Below are 23,167 nucleotides of genomic sequence, written 5' to 3' on the forward strand. Positions count from 1 at the left end.
TTCTTGCAAGAAAGTTTTGATTTCTTCTCGTGTCAGAACGTTGGATTTTTTGCCACGATAACCAATATTTAATTTTTTTATATACGAAATAACAGCACCAAATTTTTCAATATCTATGTTTTCTTTTGCCTTTAGAGTGGCCTTTAACATTGAATATTCTGGCCATAAAGAACAAGGTGACAACTTTTGCGACTGTAATTGTTAAATAATTTAGTTTTATGAATTTTACTAAATATGTACTCACTCTCATGTCCAAAAAAGCCAAGATAACATCTTCGCTTACTTCCTTGATGCGGTTTTTATTTTTCCAGTCTTGGAACGAAACATATACTTTCTCGTATGCATTTTTTGACTTTAAGGGTAACAAATTGCTTCGCAGTTCTTTTCCCTTTTTCGTAATTTCTTCCGGAACGTTTTCGCACATTTTGACGATGAAAATTGTTTTTTTCAAAATTTGTTTACTTGTCATAATTACAATACACAGCAATCTTACTATGATACTATGAAGCTTCACAAATGATTTGTCAAAATTTGTAGTAATGAATTGATCAAAAAGGAGTTGATGAATTACTGTTAGTGTTTGAAAAAATCTTGAAGCCAACACGTGTTTTATAGTTTCAAAATCTCGCTCTACTTAACTACGATCTTGATTTTTAAACTGTCTATAAAACACTAGTTGTCTTAATAGCTATAAAACTCAAATTCAATTTCCTGGACACATACGAATATGTGCCTGTTACGGCCTAAAATGAAATGAAATAACTAAATATTGAGATTTATTTCAAAGAAACAAACTCCCAATAACTACAAACTATATAAAGTTTTTTGGTTCATCACAGTTTGTTTCTTTTTTAATTCACGCTCAATACACGTTTATAAAAATACTTACCGATGTTAAAAAGACACTTTTGTAGCGAAATACAAGTGTTAAATGCTGCTATTTTAAAAGTATGTCACGGGATTCTACGTGCTGCAGCCATAAAATTATTTAGTATCCCTTTAAATAGTTATTACCATTTTTAATTTCACATAGAATTCAATTCAATGATACAAAAATTACGTTCTTGGTATGTTCTGAAATACACTTAGTACACACAAAATTAATGCACCACTCATATTTCCTCTTTTTTTGCATTATGCACATTTATCAAAAATATAAATACACATAAATGTTAAAACATCAAATTTTGTAAGTTTTTGAATCTCCATAAGCTTGCCGTTTGAGCATTTTCCCAGAAACTTCACGGACATGATGCAGTTGCTTAGAACAGTCATATTTTAAAGTGTGCAGAACATTTTTGTACTTTTATTTGATGATAGGGTTAACTGATTTGTAGTAAGTCATTTTGAAGCCCTTAATTGTGTATCATGTTTTTGTAAAGCCTCAACTACACGTTTGCCTCTGCAATCAATGGTTGTAACGTCCACAGTGTATACAGCGTACTTGCTACATCATCTGAAAAATCATTTGCATGGGCTAGAACAAAAGTAGTTCCTGTACGGAGCTCAGAGGGACTCCATAACTCAAAAGTAAAATATTTGATAGTTCAGTATTTATTTTCTTTACTTGATAACAATTTTTTAGAAAAAATGTTGACCTCTTCTTTCTTTTTGGATGTAGGTTTTGCCTGTTGAATTTTCTAAGTAAAATGTTAGCGAGACAGAATCAATTATAATTCTGTGTTACCAATGTCTCCAGTAATAACCCAGAGATTGTGTCCTAAAGAAACTCTGAAACGCCTACTTATATCGAGTGGGTAAGACACGATTCTTTCAAGTAATTTACCTTCTCGTCCTCACCTTGACTCCCCACTTTCCACGTTCACATTCTCTGCCTTACCTGTCCTACCTGCCAAGTTCGACTACGTGGATACGCGGTCGTTGAAATCACCGAGCAACAAGTCGGCAAAAAACACCCCATTTCCCAGAACCACCCCGCGACAAGTGTCCGTGACAAGTGAAAATTCCAGTGCCGCCCGCGATCGACCGTTCCTAAAAAAATCAGTGATGGTGTGTGAAGCGCGCTATGGAATCTAGGTGTGGAAAACACAATCGGTGAATGATCGGACCGAAAGTAAGTAAAGAAAATAGCGAAGATAAAAAAAGAGAAAACGCGGTTTCGAAAACGGTGACAATGATTAAAAACGACGTAAATGGCGACAAAATCGGACACGATCCGATTATTGGAAACCTGTTTGGGTGTTTTTGACGATTATTTTAATATTCATGGCATATTTGTGATTTGTGACGTCAGACGAATAGTTTTTTCTGGATTGATAGGCTTGGGTTGCTGGTAATTATTGAGGATTTTCTGAGAATACAATGAGAGTGAACGAACTTCGCCGATTACAATACAATGGGAAGTGGAGGTTTGCTCTTGCTTGTTGCTGAAGAAGTGGATTTTTTTCTTAACACGTGACATAAAAATGGCGATTGTTTGATGGAATGTATAGGGGGTTCCAAAAAAAAAAAGGAGAACATTTGTTTTATGTATAAGTTTTAAGGTTTATCTTAATTAGACAGAATGAATAATTTTCTTAACTTTTAATCCCCTAGTTAATTCTAGATATGTACTCAAAGAGATGTAACGGTTGATAAAAAAATGTTAGATTATATCGAACGGTCATGAAAATGATACTGCAGATGTCAAAAATTCATATGTAACCTAATTTATAATTAAGTAATTGGAATATTTGACACTAACTTGATAAATACACTAAAAATATTTTCACAGCCCACTCCAATCTGAACACTTCTTGATCAGTATAGTTGTAATTATTGTATTGTACTAAAAAAATGTAAAAATCGCTATTATTTTAGTTTCGTCATGATTTCCATATATTTTTTTAATAATAGAGTTCACTAAGCATTCTAATAGATATTAAAATGAATGAAAATATATCCAAATTAACAAAAAATTCCATGCATAACTATTAACAGTAATAATTACATACCTACTTAATATGAGTATTTAAGTAATTAAAGTAAAATTTCACGAAAAAACTTATCCTTATTTCTTAAATTCATTAGTCATTACGTTTATAGATAGATCTGTAAATAATCAAAAGTGTACATTGTGTTGATAAGAATTTTGTTACATTTATTTTAAAACTGCAGTTACTTTTGATTTAAAATTTTTTCGTAAGTTCTATAATAATAATTATTTCATATCATGTTTTCAACATTTTTAAACTGTCATTATACTTTTTGTAAGAATTGTAGTACGACGTTTATTTATTGCTTAAACTGACTTACACCTAAACAAATATTTTCATATTTCTTAATGCATTCTAGTGTAGCTACAGAATTTAGATAAATTTTTATGCTACATAAAAACCGCAAAAGTTTGCCAATATCTAGTGCACACTTAACAAAAAATGCAAATATTATCTATTTAGAATTAAAAATAAAATGTTAATTTGTAAAATCTTCAAGTAAAATCTAATCCAGCTTTTATATTTTTTCCAAAATCTTGTGTATACTTATTAGCATTGCTCTGCAGGAATGTTATACTCCTATTTTGTTTCAATATGGTACCAAAATAATTAATATAAATGATTATTATTATTCATTAAATTAGTTGTAACTAATCAGGTGTCTGATCGAAATGAATCTCATAATTCTCAGACTACTTAATTGTATAAATATTTGTAACTACTCTCATTACATTTCAAAATCAAAATAAAAATGCTGAAGATATTTGGAAAGCTGCAATTTAACTTTATAGAATAAATACTCATATTATACATATCTACAAATAAAAAAAAGAAAAAACTTGTGCGACCCTGGTATATTTATGAAAAAACCGAAACAATTGCTGGTCAAGTTGACCTTCCTGTTGATTTTTACGCATTCCACAGTAGGGCAGGATATACATATTTTGAAAATATCTTTAAGAACCCACTTCTAATAATAACATAAACATTTATTAGTTCGTGTTTTTTTTTGAGTAACTTTAGAAATACGATTACCCAACATTCTTAAAACGTCAAAAACTTATTACACATTACATTAAAAACAGGAACCTGTTTGAGTATTTTTGATGGTCATTTTTAATATTCATGACTCATGGTATATTGTTGTCTGTGATGTTTCGTGGTTTTTTGGATCGCTGGGTTTGCATTACTGGGAGGGTTTGCTAAAACTACAGTGAAAGTGAACGAATTCTTAGGATATTTTAACAGTTTTTTGTAAGAATCAACATATTATAAAAAGGGTCTTCCACGGTGCGTGATGTCTGGTGAGCTAATGTCAGAACAGTTCCAACCGGTTCCAGCAAATATTTTCACATTTTAAAAGCCTTGTAGTAATCTGGTTAGTTTTTACTATATTCGAAATATGTAATCAGAAAAAGTATGTTATTTTTGGCAAAAATCAGTTAACGTAATAGTATAACGTCTAACATATTGAGCGAAGAAAGTTGACGAAAAGTCACGTCCAATTGGAAAAGGATTTAATTTGGTCTGCAGAGCTAGTTTACATTGCGTTATTTCTTTATCATTAATCTGTGTATACTTCAAAGAAAGTTCTGAATTATTTAGCAGAGTCCTCATCAAATTCTAGTTATAATTTCCCTGATCGTGAAACAACTAAACAAAATAATAAAAATTGAAAACATTATTATCAAATATGTAATGGATATGTAACTAGAAAGTTAATTATAGTATTATTACACTGGCTGATATTTTTACTCAAAATTTTACTATGGTTCAACAAATGCTTAATTGTGCTCCACTTGAAATGGCATAATAAAACGAACGCACATCTTTCGAATGAATAGTTCGACCACCTTTAAAAACCAAGTGATGGTATGGAATCTAGGTGTGGAAAATACAGTCAGCAAATAATAATCTAACCGAAAACAAGTAAGAAAATCGCAGAGATAAAAGACAGAAAACACCATTGGAAAACTGTAACGTTGATTAAAAACGACGCAAATAACGACAAAATCGGACACCATCCGATTATGGCAAACCGGTTTGGGTGTTTTTCACGATTACTTAAATATTCATGACATATTTGTGATTTGTAACTTCAGATGAATGGTTTTTATCCGGACCGATGGGTTTGGGTTGCTGGTAATTATTGAGGATTTTCTGAGAATACAATGAGAGTGAACGAACTTCGCCGATTACAATACAATGGGAAGTGGAGGTTTACTCTTGCTTATTGCTAAAGAAGTGGATTTTTTAACACGTGACATTAAAATGGCGATGGTTTGATGGAATGTACGAAATATTTCAAGGAAGAAATTTTTTGTTAATTAAATATGTATAGAAACCACATGTGCCACTATAATCTGATTAGTACAAAAATTGTCAAGATAATAATCATGAATAACAAACTGCTTAAAATACTAAGCTGCAAAAATGATATGTCTGGATAATCTTCAGTTGACTAAATTGGAATAAGTTAAAAGAGTTATAGACGGCTGGTGGTCAAGATTAAGTTAAGATTACCTACACAAAATTTGTCATTTATTTCGAATTTGCAAAATCTGCAAAAGAGTTCTTAGACATTTGATGGGTAAATGCCAGCAACGATAAAATTCATTTATACATGATGGTATAGTTTAGTCAGTAGTACAAAATTACATGATTCACATTTTCGAAATATTTTTATCCATAAAGTATACCTACCTTTCTAACTGAGTACTCATATACAGAACGAGAAAACATTTTTCTGTACAATGTGTAGTGAATAATTAATATAATAGCTAATAATTAATAACTAATATGTTTTTTTTATTAAATTCTGTTAATTTTGAATAATTTTTAAAGTTGTGGATAATTTTTTTATTTTACACGTGGACTAAATCTTTAAATATTGCCATTCTCGTGTGATTACACCACTGGACCACCATCTCGTTACTACCAACCTTTACAGGCTCACTTTTTCAAATAATTATCACTGCCCTGCAGATGTTAAAATACGTTGCAATCCAGTCGCCCAAACGTAAAGCGACGTTGAATGATCATTTTCAACATTTGAAGATATTTTGACAGCGAAGAGAACAAGCTTTACGCCGGAAAATCTCTAGGAAACGGTCTTCGTTAATTTAAATTTGCAGGGCGGAAATCGGTACGCGATGACGTATCACTTCCGATGCGCCGGTCTCTGATTATCATAAATTCATAAATATTGTTCCTAACTTTATGTCTTCTTTCTGATCACATGGTAGAATTTTTGCCCAAACCTTTCGGTGTGGGTACATAATAAATGAGCAATGAATAAATCAATACAATTTACTGCTTTTATACATTAAAAAGGGTTAGGTCAGGTCAGGTCCTATATAATAATTACCTAGAATTACTTTATTATACCTATATATAAGCTGTTCGAGGATGATGCCGGATGATTTCTTCTCATTTATTAAGGACTAGCAAAAAAAAGTTGTTTATGGAGTTTAGTCGAACTAAATCACTGAATTTACACTTTTTTTTCTATCAAACACGTAATTGCCAATTTTTTAATGCTTTTAATATGGATCTTCTGACATTTTCAAAGTTGTTTTTGTAAGTAAGCTTTCTTTTGAACCAAGTTTGTCAGGGTTTGCTCTAGCTATTTTCAAAAAAAATATTAGGATTAAATTCAACAAGTTTGATACCAAAAGAAACCTTATTTAAAAGTAAACTGTAGCATATTACAAAATACAGAGTGGTTCTTTAGAGTAATATGAAAGAATTAAATTTGCAAATTAGTCACCTTGTATAAACAAGTTAAAATAGTCTTAGTTTTTTTATTCCTTTTTCCAGACGCGTAACTAAAAGTTTTGGGCAAAATTCCGACTTCCATCTTTAAATATGGCATCGTTAACAATTTTGAAATACTTACAATGACAATTTTTATATAAAAATAATCAGTTATGCCAGTATAAAATTTTAAATATGCTGCCGACCTGACAAAAAAATCACAAGCATTAATATTCACTTTAATTTTGTTACTTTTTAAATATATAATATTTCATAATTGTTGTCGACGCAGTAGACAACGCTTTTGCACACCCACCTTTAGATTCAGTTTCAAAAAAGTAACTAAATGTCAATTTTATTAGTTTGAGGTTATGATTTAAAAGAAACAACAAGTTAGAAGTTCGTAATAACAACGACAAACTGTCTCACGCGATTCTGACAAGACAATTGCAATGCCAACAAAGAATTTCAAAATTACTATACTTGATGTACTGCCAACTTTATTTGGAACTTTCACAGCCATCTACAACGGCAACCATTTTTAAATAAATAATACATAGTTATGTCTTTGTCCTTCAAAGCCAACTTTAATTATTTTTTCGTAAACATTTTTTCAGTTTGTTTCCTATTCTTGATATGTTCAATCTAAACGGTCATTGAAATAAAAAAAAATGTTGTAATAAATTTTTATGCCTCCATTTAACTAATAAAGGGCTATGACGACTTCTTTCGTAGTTCATTCGTTTAGATATTTAATAAAAGTTAAATTAGGATTTCCCAAAAGAAATTTTGTAGGTTTCGTTCATAAGCCAACTTAATGCGTTTTTTAATCGTTAGCAATTTCAATAACCACTTTTAAAAATATTAATAACTCAAAATTAATAAACTACAAGTGTAAGGTGTTGTTAAAAAGAACACATCAAACAGAATTTTTTCACTGAGTTTAAAAATGTTTTCAAATAGGAGTATTATTTGGCAAAAATTTATTGTTACAGTTATAAGGTTTATTACTACCAAAATACCAAAGATAACCTACGTCGAACTGAACGCTTTTAACCACGCACAACAACAGCGACGCTACGTTGCGATATCGATTTAGGTCATTTCAATTCAACAACAAATTAAAACTCAGTTGTTGCTACTTTGTATAAAAAATGTAATGAATTGTGAAATTCGAATAGGATTGGAATATAAAGTCATAATTTTAATATTCACAAATTAATCAGAAAAATGTCAAGCTTTTACCTCAGAAGTAACGTTTTTTTTTTACAACTTTCCGAATTTCAAAAGAAACAATTGTTCTTACCATTGCCATTTACCATAGTTCGTTTATATCTGTGTTAAATAAAACGATATATACTACAGTTAGCCTTTAGTATTAGAAATATTTCTGCGCAATATTATGTAGTGTGAAATGATGTGAATGGATGAAAATGTCATAGACTATTTATTGTCAGTCGATTGGATAATATTGTCAATAGTGTTATAGTACTTCTGTTGTAAATTAAGATCAGTTAAAAAGTGGAATTGACATCTAAATATCACAGGAAATAAAGTCGGTTATAAAAAATGTATAGAAATGGCTTGTAGATGTTGAAAACCGATAAAAATTTCCTATTCAATAGTCTAGAAAATGATAAGTTTTTCAATAAAAAACGTCAAGACCATAAGATAAGAATTATTTACGAACATTTTAACACAAAAGTATTTCCACCATACACGATGTTCACAAATTCTATTTGACTACAGGAACTTTTTTATTTGACAAGATTTCAAACGATACTCATAATACGATAAAAAAGGGTTGAACTGATGATTCTCGGTATTTGTAATACATTCATAGAATTATCTACCAATTACCAAGGTTACAGAATAATCATATTACAACCGTTGGTCACACAATGAAACACTCATTCATTTATTTTCACAGTTAAAAAAATATCCGTTACACAAAAATTGATGATCATATTATGACCACGAACGTCTTTGTAAAATCGTTTGGACGAAAACTTATTCCAAAGTTACTACAATAGTGTATTGTAATGGATAACGCAAGTGTTCACTCTAGGTTGAAAAAAATTCTAGAACATAAATTATACACAAAGAGTGTATTACTGGAAAATAATCAGAAAATGTGTCACCGACGATTGCTAAATTCTAAGCAGGGTTTTACAGATTTGTTTACTCTTACCCTTGTTTCATCGTCTAAGACCAAAACGGATATTGATTTAGGATATTTTTCGCACTTCAATTAAATACATTGCTTATTTTCACTTGTAATGTTTCAAAGAGTATTGTGGGCAGCTGTTTTAAATTTGGTACATTACTTTTTGCGTCTATAGGTATATAATAATTCACTTTCTCCGCAATATAATTTCCATATTTCTTGGTAAATTTATTTTTATTCAATAAATTTGTCTACTAAATAAATATTTATGACAAAAATTTGCGAAAGTGACAAAAAAAGTTACCTCTCTATTCTGTTTACTCTTATTGCCAAATTTTACACAAAAAGTTAATAACAAACCGATTCGATTTAATCTCTCTTTCACTGAATAAGTATATGTAAATTTATACTATTCTACGACGCCCTCAAAAAGTTTACAAAAATCTGTTTAATTCACTACCGTGACAAAAAATCCTCAGTCACTTGTTCTTCGCGCTGACGCAACTCCTCGATCATTTCTATTAATGTTCGATTAGCGTCTGTTTACCATCAAGTACACCGCAATGTCATCATTACCATTCCTATCGCGGTTTCAGGGGGCCTCCGAGATGACGGAGTCCACACCCATTTGCCGCTGCCGGGTTCTGTACCTGGGCAGCTCTGTGCCCCAGCAGACCAAAGATGGGCTGCAAGGCATCCAGGAACCCCTGCAGGAACTCTACCCCGACCAGGGAGCCACAGGCGCCCGCGGTATTGACAGCTGGTTGAGTGTGTGGTCTAACGGGATCCTGCTGGAAAACGTCGACGAGAACCATAAGAAGATTACGAGATTTTTTCCGATCGAGAGCTTGCATTATTGCGCAGCTGTTAGGTGAGTCGGGTTTTTGTTTAGGTGAATGGTGGGCCATCTGTTGGCGTGCGGTAAATTTTAAATCTTAATTGATCTGCTTGTTTATTTAATTATTTATCTAATTAGTGGGAGAGCGGCGGGTTGTATGATTCAGATGTTGTCACAGGGAGGTGGGTTAGGTCCGGTTTTATTTTTCTTATGATTTAATGACGTTATGATCAGAAGTCGCACAGTTTTAAGCAGCACGAGTATTTTAATATCTTTGATTAGTTGCTATATCTGTCAAATTTATGCCAACAATAGCAAAACTGTTAGACCAAAGCCCCTAGAACACGACATCTTGTTTTTAATAATATAATATTTGAAATGGTCTATGTCCATGATATAATATGAAATCATAAAATCCGGCTTAGAACGTAACTGGAAAACACTGAACACAATCATGTACTAAAATAAAGATGTCGTACTTTCTCTAAATTTTATCTCTTACGCTTGCTACCATGATCACCTATGTGAACTGAAACTTGGTAATGAGTGGGAAGAGTATTAGGATGATTCATTCAAACAAATTGTGCCACTTAACAATTATTAAAACTTACACTTTTGTAGTTTTGTCAATAATACATTTCTACCAAATTGTATTTATGTATTATTTGCACACATTTTTTTATACTTATAAGCGTTTGCAATTTAAAAAGCGTAAGCCCAGATTTCATAAAATCATAAATTACGGAGTCTCGGCTAAAGCTTAGCAGTCGCCAAACCCCCAACAAGAGCGTAACAGATCTTCTGTCACTAATTGTAGGGGATCTTTACCAGGCAGGTTGTTCGAGCAGTATTGGCCTAAATAATATTCGCTGTAAATCAGTCAAAAGTTGAAGCCGGGAAAATATAGATCATAATAATAATACAAATTGCTTTACACTTCCACATTCTTCGTCAACCATTAACATAAATAGTTAAAAATGGCAAAAAGATTGCACGGCGTATAATGTTTCGTTAAAATTTGGATTTAAAAAAATATTCTTATTTGTGAACAGCGTAGCCCATTCAGTTACAAAACTTTCCATACATATACGCCTATCTTGACTTCTTTTGCAGTTTTTGTAACTTATTTTTGAATCAATTAAGCTAGGGTAAAATGAATGAGTAAACGAAACATTTTGTTGGTCATACAAAAATGAATAAAATAGTGAAATTTGGTCGGCATTCGGATAAATCAAAACAAAAGTTATTGGTATTGGGCTGCCGTTTCTACAGTTTTGATTTTGTAGAAATGTGTTACTTTTATTCGTGTTCTTCTTGTTTACTTTCGTTTGATTTCTTTATCTCTGTTTGTCCTCTATTTGCTCCTGTTTTTCGTGAAGCTTTTATTCCCTTGACCATTTGACTGTTTTATTTTTGATTTGTTCTTTCATTTCTTCTATAACCGCTACTAATTGCTGTCTATAGTTCTTTGATCTTGCACAATAATCAGTTTTCAGTTAAGTTGTTTTCAGTTACAAACAGAAGTTCAAGTCAATGTTTTTTATTCGTTTCAATAAAATATTTGACAACGTTGTCAGATTATCTCGCGTATCGAGCAAGATGTGGTGTATTCAGAAGCAGTGGAATTCACAGAGCCGTTTATCCTGTCGACCTTGTAAAGTTTTATCATAAGATTTTTCCATAAGAATGAGACCTGTTCTTTTCTCAGTTATTTATGATTATTCATTTATTGTTCCAGATATCAGTTCAAAATTCTTACAAAGACGATTACAAAAAAAATTATTGCTTTTAATTATATACAATAAAATTTCAAGAACTCTATCGCTTGGAGTCTCCAAGTCACAAGGAAATGAAGTAAATTATGTCGAAGTCGATGTGACGGCAAAAAGCTCTGTAATACTTTTATTTAATTTTTTATACAGTAACGGTCATTTCTACGGAACCACTCGATAAAAAGTCAAGTTGGTAGCCCTGTCTCCTAGTACTTTACGCCGAACGCGGTTGGTAGCGCGTTGACGTTTAACCAACGTTTGACGCACGGCGCATGTTGACAAGCGCTTTAACCACGCTTTAACTCACAGCGGTTCTATTTAAAGCATTTTACGTTTCTACGAAAAAAGCAAAATGGATAATCAAGAAAAGCCACGGAGGACATTGTTATCGCAAAAATTAAAGACTGCGGCAATAAGATGTTACCGGGAAATCGAAAGTCTGTGTCCCACAGCTTCCAGAAGAGAACTGGAAACAAAAGTTGGGAACATATTTTCGGTAGAGTAGTTGCATTTTAAGAGTTTTTTTCAATTCAAACACGACAAAATCCACTTCACACTACTTTTATACGCCCTGTGTCACTTACTTCTCACCCACTACTTTGTATTAATCTCCTTCCTCCTCCTTTGTAGTGTTCCCGAACCCAAATCCGTAAATTAATACGGCAAGACCGATCCGGAGTCCCACCAGAAAATGCCTTAACCGGCAGAAAAAAGAAATGTGCTTTCTTTTCTGATTGCGTATTTCAAGAGGAGCTAAGCCAAGAAATATACGCGAGAAATAGGAGAAACGAATATTTTACTGCAACGGACATGTTCAAATTTGCTACCACAAACTTAGAATTCACTGCAAGTCTTAGCACTCTTAAAAGAATATTACGTTCAATGGGATATAAATACAAAAAAGTAAATAATCGCAAAATTATAATCGAAAGTCCACGGCTTCAGTCATTAAAATTAAAATTTTTACGAAGATATTTACAGTTAGCCGAAGAAAATGTAAGTTTTGTTTTTTTGGATGAGACGTGGCTTAACCAAAATGGTTCTCCTGTGAGAAGGTGGGTGCTTGAGAGTGACAGAAGAGGAATGCCTGAGAAAGTGTGCATGAGTGAAGGAAAGCGTTTTACAGTGCTTCATGCTGGTGGGAATTTCGGTTTCCTAGAAGACTGCGAATTGTTTTTGGACAGCAATATCGATAGCAGGGATTACCATAAAACCATGACGGGTGAGGTATTTAAGAAATGGACTATTGAACAATTAATTCCGAGTGTTGCATTGATTAGTGGTAAAGTGGTGGTAGTCATGGATAATGCTCCGTATCACTCGATGCACGCTGAAGATAGTCCAAAGTTCTCTTGGAAAAAAGCAAAATTAGAAGATTGGCTCCATAAAAACAAAATTCCCTTTGGTAATAACTTGACAAAAAAACAACTATTTGAAATAGTTAAACCTCACCTTCCTTCCTGCAAAAAATATGTAATCGATGAACTGCTGTCTAAAAATGGCATAGAAGTGTTGAGACTACCCCCTTACCATTGTCAGTACAATCCGATTGAAATGGTTTGGGGGTTCTGCAAGACATATTTTAACAAGCACATTCTAGCGCAGCCTTCCACGAAATCGAAAGTACCTGATTTGTGGCATGAAGCACTATCAAAGTACACTCCTGAAATGTGGATGAACAGTGTGAATCATTGTGAACGATTGATTAGGGATGATTGGAAGCGATTAATGGGAAATGAAAGTGTGCGAGATATTCCACCCATAATTATATCACTTGCAGATTCTGATGAAGAATCAATTGCAAGTTTTACATCGGAATCTGCAATAGAAATAGTACAAGACAATGATCAGAATGAAAGGATGGATGAATCTAGTGAGGATGAACGAATGGAAATATTTGAAGTACAATTAAGCAATGAGTGTGAAGTGCAAGGGTCTGAAAGTTGTAGTACGGCAGAAATTCTCACAGTAGAACTTGTTGATTAACCATGCTTTTTTTTCCGTGGACATTTGAAATTTAAAACAGGAATCTTTTCTAACAATCTGTAATCTTTTGTTTAATAAATATTATTGTGTTTTCAATCATTGGTCTACAACACTCTTAGACCAGATTAAATAATATTGGTGTTCCTTGAATAACTAGTAGACAAATAATTACTTTTTATTTTGATATTCCCAATATCCCAATACATATCACTATTTTAATAGTCCTATCATAACGTGTTTCCTAATTTATAATAGTATTGCTTCTAGTGTACTCCTCATTTTTTATACTGATTTCTGAACTGCCAGTGTGCAGAATTAGTTACTGTCATTATTTACTTAAGGTACATCCTATACGGTTTATATACATCTATATTTAGAAGTTTTTTTTAAGTTTGATTAATATATTATTGTTTGGTGTTTCATTTATAGGTGAATGTTTTGGAAATAAATCATATATTATTATTATTGTGAATATTGAGTTTCTAAGTGTAGTATTTTTCTTTTGGACTAATATAGCATTTCAAGATCACAAATTTGTGGTCCTGTGGTTGGAAAATTAAGAAGGGCAGCAAGTATTATTATTTGAAGTAATGTAGTAATATAGAAGTAGTTTTTACTTCCCGAGCGTAAGCAAAGGAAGTATTGTAATCGAGTCCGTCGGCCGACTCTCTACTTTTACGTTTTCTCGATCTTTCATGACCCCTAGAAGACGAAGAAATAGGTCTCCCATTTCCGTCTGTCTGTCCGTCTGTCCGTCTGTCCGTCCGTCTGTCCGTCTGTCCGTCTGTCCGTCTGTTGTCACGGATTTTTATTAGACAGATAATCTCCGAAAGTACTCGACCGATTGTTGTGAAATTTTGTACTTATATTAAGAATATCATGTAGATGGTAAAACGCTAACCAAAATTTGTCGAATCATCCCCACCACTAAAGCGATGACGTCACTTCAAAATTGTACATAGTAAATGGGTTTTCAATTGTATAAAATAACATAGTCCTACACATGTAGTTTACAACTCTGAATCGACTTTTCACTCGAAACGTCCAGATTTTTGGAAAAAAAATCAAAATTATAAAACAACATTTTGAAATTTAATTTTTAATCTGCTAACCAGAATGCTTTGAAATGTTGCAGATGTTTTAAGGCTATAAAGAGCATCATAAATCTTTAGTCAAAAAATATTTGCTTATCCCCTCCAAAAACTTGATGACGTCAGCTCAAAAGTTTGTGGAATAAATCATATCTAAAATGTACAAAATATGATGAGTCTGTACTTGTGAACTATCACTCCATTAATATTTTTTGGATTTGCATATACAGGGTGACTCAAAAAAATTAATGAATGCGTAAATATATTTTATTGATTTAATCAGGAACTACAAAACCGAATGCTCTGAAATCTTGCAGATGTTTTAAGGTCATAAAGAGCATAATAAATGTTTAGTCAAAATATATTTGCTTATCCCCTCCAAAAACTTGATGACGTCAGCTCGAAAGTTTGCCGAATAAATCATATCTAAAATGTACAAAATATGATGAGCCTGTACTTGTCATTTATCACTCCATTCATATTTTTTGGATTTGCATATACAGAGTGACTCAAAAAAATTAATGAATGCGTAAATTTATTTTATTGATTTAATCAGGAACTACAAAACCGAATGCTTTGAAATCTTGCAGATGTTTTAAGGTTATAAAGAGCATAATAAATTTTTAGTCAAAATATATTTGGTTATCTTCTACAAAAAACTGATGACGTCAGCTCAAAAGTTTGCCGAATAAATCGTATCTAAAATGTACAAAATATGATGAGTCTGTACTTGTGATTTATCATTCCATTCATATTTTTGGATTTGCATATGCAGGGTGACTCAAAAAAATTAATGAAGGCGTGAATTTATTTTATCGATTTAATCAGGAATTACAAAACCGAATGCTTTGAAATCTTGGGAATATTTTAAAGTTATTATAAGCATGGTAAACTTTTGTTCAAAATGTATTTGTTCATCCCTCCTAAAAAAATTGATGACGTCACCCTTAAATTTTGCTGAATAAATCCTATCTAAAATCCAAAAAATATGATGAGTTTGTACTTGTGATTTATCATTCCATTCATATTTTTTAGATTTTCTTAAGAGGTGGTTCAAAAAAATTAATGAAGTCAATTTATTTTATTGATTAAATTAAAGGCAACACTTATTATTAGTATTACACCCCAACCAACCCAATTTGGTAGACACAAAATTTGTTAAAGGAAAAACTCGGTTGAAACATAGGGTAGCACGCTTATTTACATCGACTTTAACATTACAGACCTGCATTTGTTTTATGCGTTCACTTGATTCCGCGAATGTGAAATAGACATGTTTATAATCAACCAATTGTGAATTTCACCGCCAAGAATTAAAATAAAACCCAATGTTTTATATAATAAGCGGAAGTCGAAGCAATATAAAAACCGACGGTCGTTTTGTTTACAGTTTCTGTGTTTGGCTCTCACGTATGCTGTTACGCCTGTCATCTTAAATTAACAATGTTTATACATACACGATTTTCAGTTGCCTCTGATACGTAGGTATACGTGAGTAAATTGTTTCGTTATTTTATTGATTATTACAAATCAATATTCAAATGACCCAATTCATTTTTCCGAAAATTTGAGAATATAATAATTTTATTCTTAGTATTACACTACATCTATCCCAACTGATATACGTGTCCTTGCAAAAATGTTGATGACGTCATCGCAATTTTTTTTTAAATTCCCACTACAAAAATGTAATGAGAAAAAAAACACAATAGGCATGCAGTCGTCAAGTTTCCGACAGCGAGGGAAGTACTGTCTAAACTCTTTAGACCAATTTTTTTACTAGCTGTAAACACTCCTAGCGATGCACTGGCTACGACCTTGTGGACCAGATCAAAGCATCCCCGCTACTCTCCGTAAAACACACCTTCCTTCAACTAGGGGATTTCAGCGGTGAGATAGAATCCCACGTACTGGTGATGACTCATACACTTCCAGCTTATTTATTTACGGGATAACCCCTTTAGAGAAAAATTTAATTCAAAACTATAATGCTAATTAAATAACAAAATAACAATAATTACAATAGATTTAATTCACTAAGGTTTTTCTTAAATGAATTCCTTAATGTTCCAAAAAGCTCCATCTCCCCGCCATATGTGTTTGTCAATCTTAAAAGTCTGGTGAAAAAGGCCATAATTTGTTTAATGAAAGCCTAAATATATTATTGTATGACTACATATACTACCCAATGAACACTATGAACTAAATCTCTCCAACAGGGAAGAACAGTCTGCAGTACCTAAAACAGACCATGTAGAAACTTTAAATCATCTTTTAAATTTTTGACTTTTCTTCTAAGCCTCCACATTCGAGCTTTTTCAATTTTCCAATGGCTATGTAGTTTAGAAACTAACACTTTTGACTTTTTAGGTGATTTTAACTTTCTAGGTGATAAACTAAAAGAAATGGAAAGAAGTTATTGTACACAAAATATTTATTTTGATTACCTACCTGTACTTGTGGTCCATATGCATTAGTTTTCTTCTTTTTTTGTGAGTACCTGTTAACCCTTCACTATCTGTTGTTGATGGATGAGGCCTTACTTCAGAAACGTGTTCAATTCCATAATCACTGTCAGCTTTCCTAGAAATTACATAAACACTGCAAATCATGTAAATGTTTTTGTTTTATTAAAAGATTGACTTATTATTTTCTTATTCACACACACACGCTAAAAATGAATTTTGTTAGGTAATTAATAATATCTCAAATGTTTAAATATTGGAAATTTTAAGAATTCTTCAACTATATCTAGAAATATGTTGTATTATTGTAAAGCTAATTATCCTTATGCTGTATGTCTACAATTTATTCTTAAACTTCATCATGCATTTACCTTATTTCAGTTGCAATGTTTGTGACTTCATCATCTTTCTGTTAATAAACACTGTTCACTTGAACTATGTAGGATACTAAACTTCAATGACGAAGATCTGCACAAATTTATATATTATATGGGTTTAAAAACATATGTAACCTTTTAATTTAATTACTTATCACTGTGTAAAAACAAGTTCTTCATTGGGCAGGGTCTCAATCTAACGGTTGGAATAGCTCCAACCTTGAGAGTTTGTTATGTTTACCATTGATACATACAAAACCATCTAGCAAAAAAGATCAGAGCAAATACTAGCATCTCTATACAGTGTATCTTGGGAATTCTTTTTCAATGCTTTCAACCACGACTCCTGTCGCATATGTGTTATTCTGAAGAACATAAAATACAAATTAGTGGTAAAAAAACATCTTGTTTGTTGAAAACTAACCTGAAAAACTGTACATTTTCTTTGCGTTGTTTCTTCTTATTGTAACAAAACGGCACAGCACAACACTTCATGGCGTTAAATTAAAGCAGCAACAATACTCAGAACTAGATAATGCTGGCACCTTGCAAACACATGGCAAAATGATTCAAAACTATTGCTCTAAATGCGTTTCCGGGTTGACATGGCGATTGAAACGTGATCGAAACTAGCACAATACGAATATTTCGGTTGCCCTCAGCTATGCCTTCAATTTGTTGCACTGTGTCCCGTGCAGACTGTATGTTCTGTTCATCTATTTATTAAAATAAAATTTCTACACTGACAATGGGGCCATCTAACCTGTCAAATTTTTGACACATATGTTTTCCCCCAGAAACCCGTCAAGGTCACTTACACCAAACAAATTTTGAAAATTTACACTAGGGAGTGGTTCTATAGAAAAGATCGCGACTTTACTTGAAATCTTTATATGTTTTTGACATTTTAGACATTTCTGATGTCAACAATCTAAACAAACAAAATCGAATATTATATCTTTGTAACTCTTTTATCAGATTTTTTTCTAAAGAGTGTTTTTTAAAGGAGATTTCATGTGACATCTAGGTATATACTTATTTTTAAATGTATATGCAAAACTTTATTGTTAATTGCCCTGTTTTGGTACAAAACGGAATATGCAATGACGCTATTTTTTTGAAATATTTTGCTTTTTATTTTTACATTTTCATATACACGCTTGGCGAAGTTTTAAGATCTATACGCTGTGTTTTCAAATAGGTATCTGTTTAAATTCTTTTTAACTTTTCGAATTTACTCTTTAATTTTATCTTAGACAAAGCGCTAGAATAGGCCTAGCTTCTTTACGATGAATCTGAAAAGCTCCAATGTAGTCCACTGAACCGCTTCTTGGGAAGAAATACTGGCGGCTTCCAAGTGGCGCCTCAGTCGCAAAATTCCCAAAATTATGTCATCTGCAGAAAATTCATTTTAAGTTTTTGTCAGATTTGGAACTACTCCAAGAACATCTTTTTTGATGACGTTGCCAGCGGGATTTATAAACTTACAGTTGCTGTTCCCGCTGACGATGCTTTTAGAGCTGAAAATTGTCGTTTATAAACTCCGTTTCCAAGTTGGCGTTTGCAGTAACTTTGATGTTCAACTTTTGCTGTATTTAAAGGAGTTGTAGAAGAAAAGTGGAGGATTTAAGTTGATTACTACAAAAATTTACCATTTTAGACATGTTTTAAGTTTCTTGTTGTCGAAATAAGTCTACACATGCTTAGAAAAAAAGACAACATGTAGCTCCGCCCACCCGTCCTCTCTTAATTGTGATTTTTTTTTTATTCGTCGTGAGCCAAGTGAGGTTAACTGCAAAATCTTTATTTCTCAACGAGAAATTAAAACCATATTTTTGAGTATCGTGGTGTTCAAAGAATACTATGTATATTAAGAAAAAAAATAAAGCCGAAGATTAGGCCCCACCCATACCCGCCCCGATCTTAATTCTCAATTGTGATGAATTTTTCATTTGTTGTCAGATCGAGGGGTGGGGCTTAATTGCAAGATCGATATTTGTCGACAAGAACATTTTAAACATGTTTTAAGTTTCTTGTTCTGAAAAGACAACTACATATATTAAGACAAAAGGCAAAATATAAGCCCCGCCCACTCGCCCTATCTCAATTGTGATGATATTTTCATTTGCCCTGAACCAAGGGGACTCACCTTAAGTGCAAAATACTTATTTCTTTACATGAAACTTTAAACATGTTTAAAATGGAAAATTTGTATAAGTAAATATCGATTTAGCAAACAGGCGCCGCCGCGCCGCCCTATAATTGCAAAATCTATATTTCCTTGCAAAAATGTACAATTTTAACCATCTTCTAAGTTTCTTGTTGTGAAAAGATGGCTATGTATATTATTGTATATTAAGAAAAAAAAAAAAGGCAAAATGTAAACCCCGCCCATCCGCCCTATGTCAGTACTGATGATTTTTTTTTATTCGTCCCAAGCCGAGGTGCGGAGGTTAATTGTAAAATCCTTATTTTTCTAAATAACCATGTGAAATATGTTCTTAAGTAATCGTGTTGTACAAAGAAAACTAAATGTATTACTTAATTAAAAAAGAAAACCAAAAGAGAAGACCACCCATCCGTCTCGATCTCAACCGTGATGAATTTTTCATTCGTTGTCAGACTGAGGGGCGGAGCGTAATTGCAAAATCGATACTTTCCTACAGAAATTTACCATTTTAGACATGCTTTACCTTTCTTGTTGTGAAAAGAAGACTACACATAGTAAGAAACCTAAACTGTTTTTGAGACGAATCTTGTTGATTTAAACGTCGAGAATTAATTATCTTTAACAATGCATAAGTACTGACAGGAAGGTGCAGTGTAGAAAATGATGGCAGCTATTTAAAATATGAGGGTTTCGGTGAGCACGTGATTAAATAGCTTAATATTAGTGGACCTCATTATCTCTAATCAAAATTTGATTTTCGTGGAATTAGTGGTGTCAACCAGAAAAATGTGCCCCTACTTCAGGGGATTTTCCTTCAAGTTAGCAGCACTGTACACTACCGCAATTTGATTTGTTGAAAACCCAACGTCAAAGGCAATATAACGGCGAAAGATAAAAGTTGGTCATCTGGAATGTCACCCCAACGGCGTGCCAACTGTCAACCGCAACGTCAACGGATGATATAAACGACGCATACCTTCTCTGCTTATTTATCTTACAACGGCAACGTCAACGGAGAATAGCAACGTCAGCGACAAATTTATAAATCGACCTTTAGTTTGAACAGCATTAAATGGTACGAGAATATCATTCATTGCCCTATAACGACGGTCTAATTCTTCGTAAAATCTATCAAGATATTATGATTACTTCCCAAGCGTAAGCAAAGGAAGTATTGTAATAAAGTCCATCGGCCGACTCCCTACTTTTACATTTCTTCGACCTTTCATGACCTCTAGAGTACGAAGAAATGGGTCTCCCGTTTCCGTCTGTCTGTCTGTCTGTCCGTCCGTTCGTCCGTCTGTCTGCCGACCCGATTTTTTTTTATGTTTTTGCAGAGTGATTCTTCTGTAAGTATTCTCTGGCTGTGCAAGTGATTTGTTGTTGTCACCCCTTGGTGCTTGTACCCAGGGCGGAACCGAAAAAGCCGTGTTTATTTTTCGTCTTCTACAAACTTAAACATTACGAACTCGTTAAACTGGATATTCATCAAAATGGTTTCAACACAAAATTTCACAATTATAATTTAAGCGGAGCTACAAATGGCATAGTTTAGGCAAGATGACTGATGAAGGGAAATATCTCAAAACCGGGGTCTCCACAATACAAAATACATATATCACAAACCAAAATTTTATATAAGTGCAAGTGCAACAATAATCTGAAAAGTGAAAAAACAAAGCACTATAATGCACTTAAAAGAACTTGTCCCTTAAAGATATAAGCCAGAAAAAATTGAAGGACGACTGGTGAGATCAAGAATGCCACAAGTGTCAATAAAAAATATGTACCTACCTGAGTAGAAAACCTGCCATAATAAGAAATCTTGCCAAACTTCGTAAATAACACAATCTTCTTTTTTTTTTGTTTATAAATACTAACCGAAACCACAATTCCATTCTGAGAAATTCAAGAATGACGCCATAACCCCAACAAAGACTCCTTATCAGCAGCAGTATTTTATCTATTATTTATTTATTTAGGTTTTTCGAAATATGTCGTTAGCTTTTTTGAATAATTTATTTCATTCTCTTCCTATGTATAAGTCAGCCAACAAAAAAACTAGAAAAATTACTTTTTTTTCACAGAGCTCAATTTTTTCAAAACAAATCAACATTTTTCAAGCCACAAAGCCCCGAAAACGAATGCTTCATTTGCAATAATTAGACGTCGAACAGGTTCTCAAAGCAATAAATAGAAGAATCAACCTGTTCCAGATCGTAGAACCGGATCTAAAATCAAGCTTTTCTGCCAGCTCCAAATCAAAAATTTCAAACAAAAAAAACGCTAAACACCAAATTTACCAATTATCCACCAATTAACGTAACTAAACGAAATACTTCATACTTTTCCTTTTTAGGCAACAAAGTCGAAAATTCTTACAAAACCGACTAGTTTCTCGTACGCGTAGCAAATGAATGAAACCCCTTAAAAAAATTACGTTGCGTTCTTACGTCAAGTGCTCATTCAACTGTGGTCATTTGCGGCGGCATTATTGCAAGTGCAGAAGCGTGAAACGATAAAATGTGACGCCTCACTTTGCGCTTATGCTACGTCAGCGCGTTACGTAGCCATCGTTCCGTCTCACGAAAAAAGTGTCACAAGCCGTTACCTTAAGTCAAGTTCGTAATTTTTTCTCCGTAATTATTATGCAAAGCGACATTCCTCTAAATATGGCATCGGTGATAGTAGAACGCTTTTTAATTAACTTTCTTCGCCAAACAATTCGGGTCCTTAAAGCGTCCAATAGCGTGTCCTTGATAAATAATCAAAAAGAACGTCTGATGCTACAGATACGATTGTTTTATTGTAAATGCCATTTATTGGCCATATCCTGACTTTCTCCCATCCTTGCAGAGCTTTCCGAGTGGAAAAATAACAATAGAAATTTGCACTTCTCTCTGGAAGAATGTTGATAAAAGCTCACCTGGCAACTTCTTCAATGCAGTAATTCTAATAACGTATTAGCTGCAGCCTCGTATGAATAATGAATGGCCATCATTCATTGTTACAAAACCAGTCATTGGGAATTCTTTACATTTTCTTGTGAGCCGCAAACCATTTATGATCTCAGAACATGACTCGGGAAAGGTTATTTTTGCGAGTGTTGCTGATTATGCCAATTTATTTTAACGATTTTTGTCACGCAATTTATTGTTTGGTTTTTGCAAGGCTCGAGTTATTGCGTTTTTGTGGATAATTGTTTGGAATTACTGTTTAGGCTTGAAGCATGCGCTAATTTGAATTTTTTTTATGCACCGTGGAGATTTCAGTATTTCAAGAAAGCGGAATGTGCGGATTAACGACTGGTGTGCTAATAAAAAGGGAGTGAAAAAACTTACGTAGGTGTAGGTACACGAAAGCAATGCAAGAAATGAAGGAGAACAATAGTTCCATTTTTTAGACTTAATAAACAATAACAATGTCATCTACTTTCATGTTTTATTAACATACGGAGGTTTAATTCTGATATTTTATTTATTGCAATTACAATCTAATGATGTCAAAATTTGTTAACTGTTTCACTAATCGCAACTAGGATTACATTTACTTGAGTTCGTATGATAATTTAGGACCGGACCCGTCTCGGGTATTTTTTTTTAATGATGG

The 23,167-nt window shown here is 32.9% G+C and overlaps 1 protein-coding gene and 1 long non-coding RNA gene across 4 annotated transcripts in view; one reads left to right on the forward strand and one right to left on the reverse strand.

Moving 5' to 3' along the window:
- Positions 1-1,840: 1,840 nt before the first annotated feature.
- LOC135141965 (uncharacterized) overlaps positions 1,841-23,167 on the forward strand; it is a 35,609-nt gene continuing 14,282 nt past the window's right edge. For both annotated transcript variants that reach the window (XM_064073589.1, XM_064073588.1), the window contains exons 1-2: positions 1,841-2,074; positions 9,456-9,730. In XM_064073589.1, the coding sequence (XP_063929659.1) occupies positions 2,060-2,074; positions 9,456-9,730 (290 nt within the window). In that variant the 5' untranslated portion in view covers positions 1,841-2,059. The remainder of the gene's footprint in view (positions 2,075-9,455; positions 9,731-23,167) is intronic.
- On the reverse strand, positions 16,379-18,246 carry LOC135142202 (uncharacterized). 2 transcript variants are annotated; one of them, XR_010282470.1, is made up of 6 exons: positions 17,813-18,246; positions 17,540-17,753; positions 17,383-17,479; positions 16,998-17,129; positions 16,834-16,942; positions 16,379-16,785 (listed from the first exon to the last, which is right to left on the reverse strand). It is a non-coding gene; the product is annotated as an uncharacterized LOC135142202 (long non-coding RNA). The 2 variants fall into 2 exon arrangements; XR_010282469.1 differs by having other exon boundaries at positions 16,379-16,942; positions 17,813-18,245.

Source organism: Zophobas morio, unplaced genomic scaffold, assembly GCF_036711695.1.
Source record: "Zophobas morio isolate AGI-343-1 ecotype UQ-CSIRO unplaced genomic scaffold, CSIRO_AGI_Zmor_V1 ptg000046l, whole genome shotgun sequence".
Taxonomy (NCBI): domain Eukaryota; kingdom Metazoa; phylum Arthropoda; class Insecta; order Coleoptera; family Tenebrionidae; genus Zophobas; species Zophobas morio.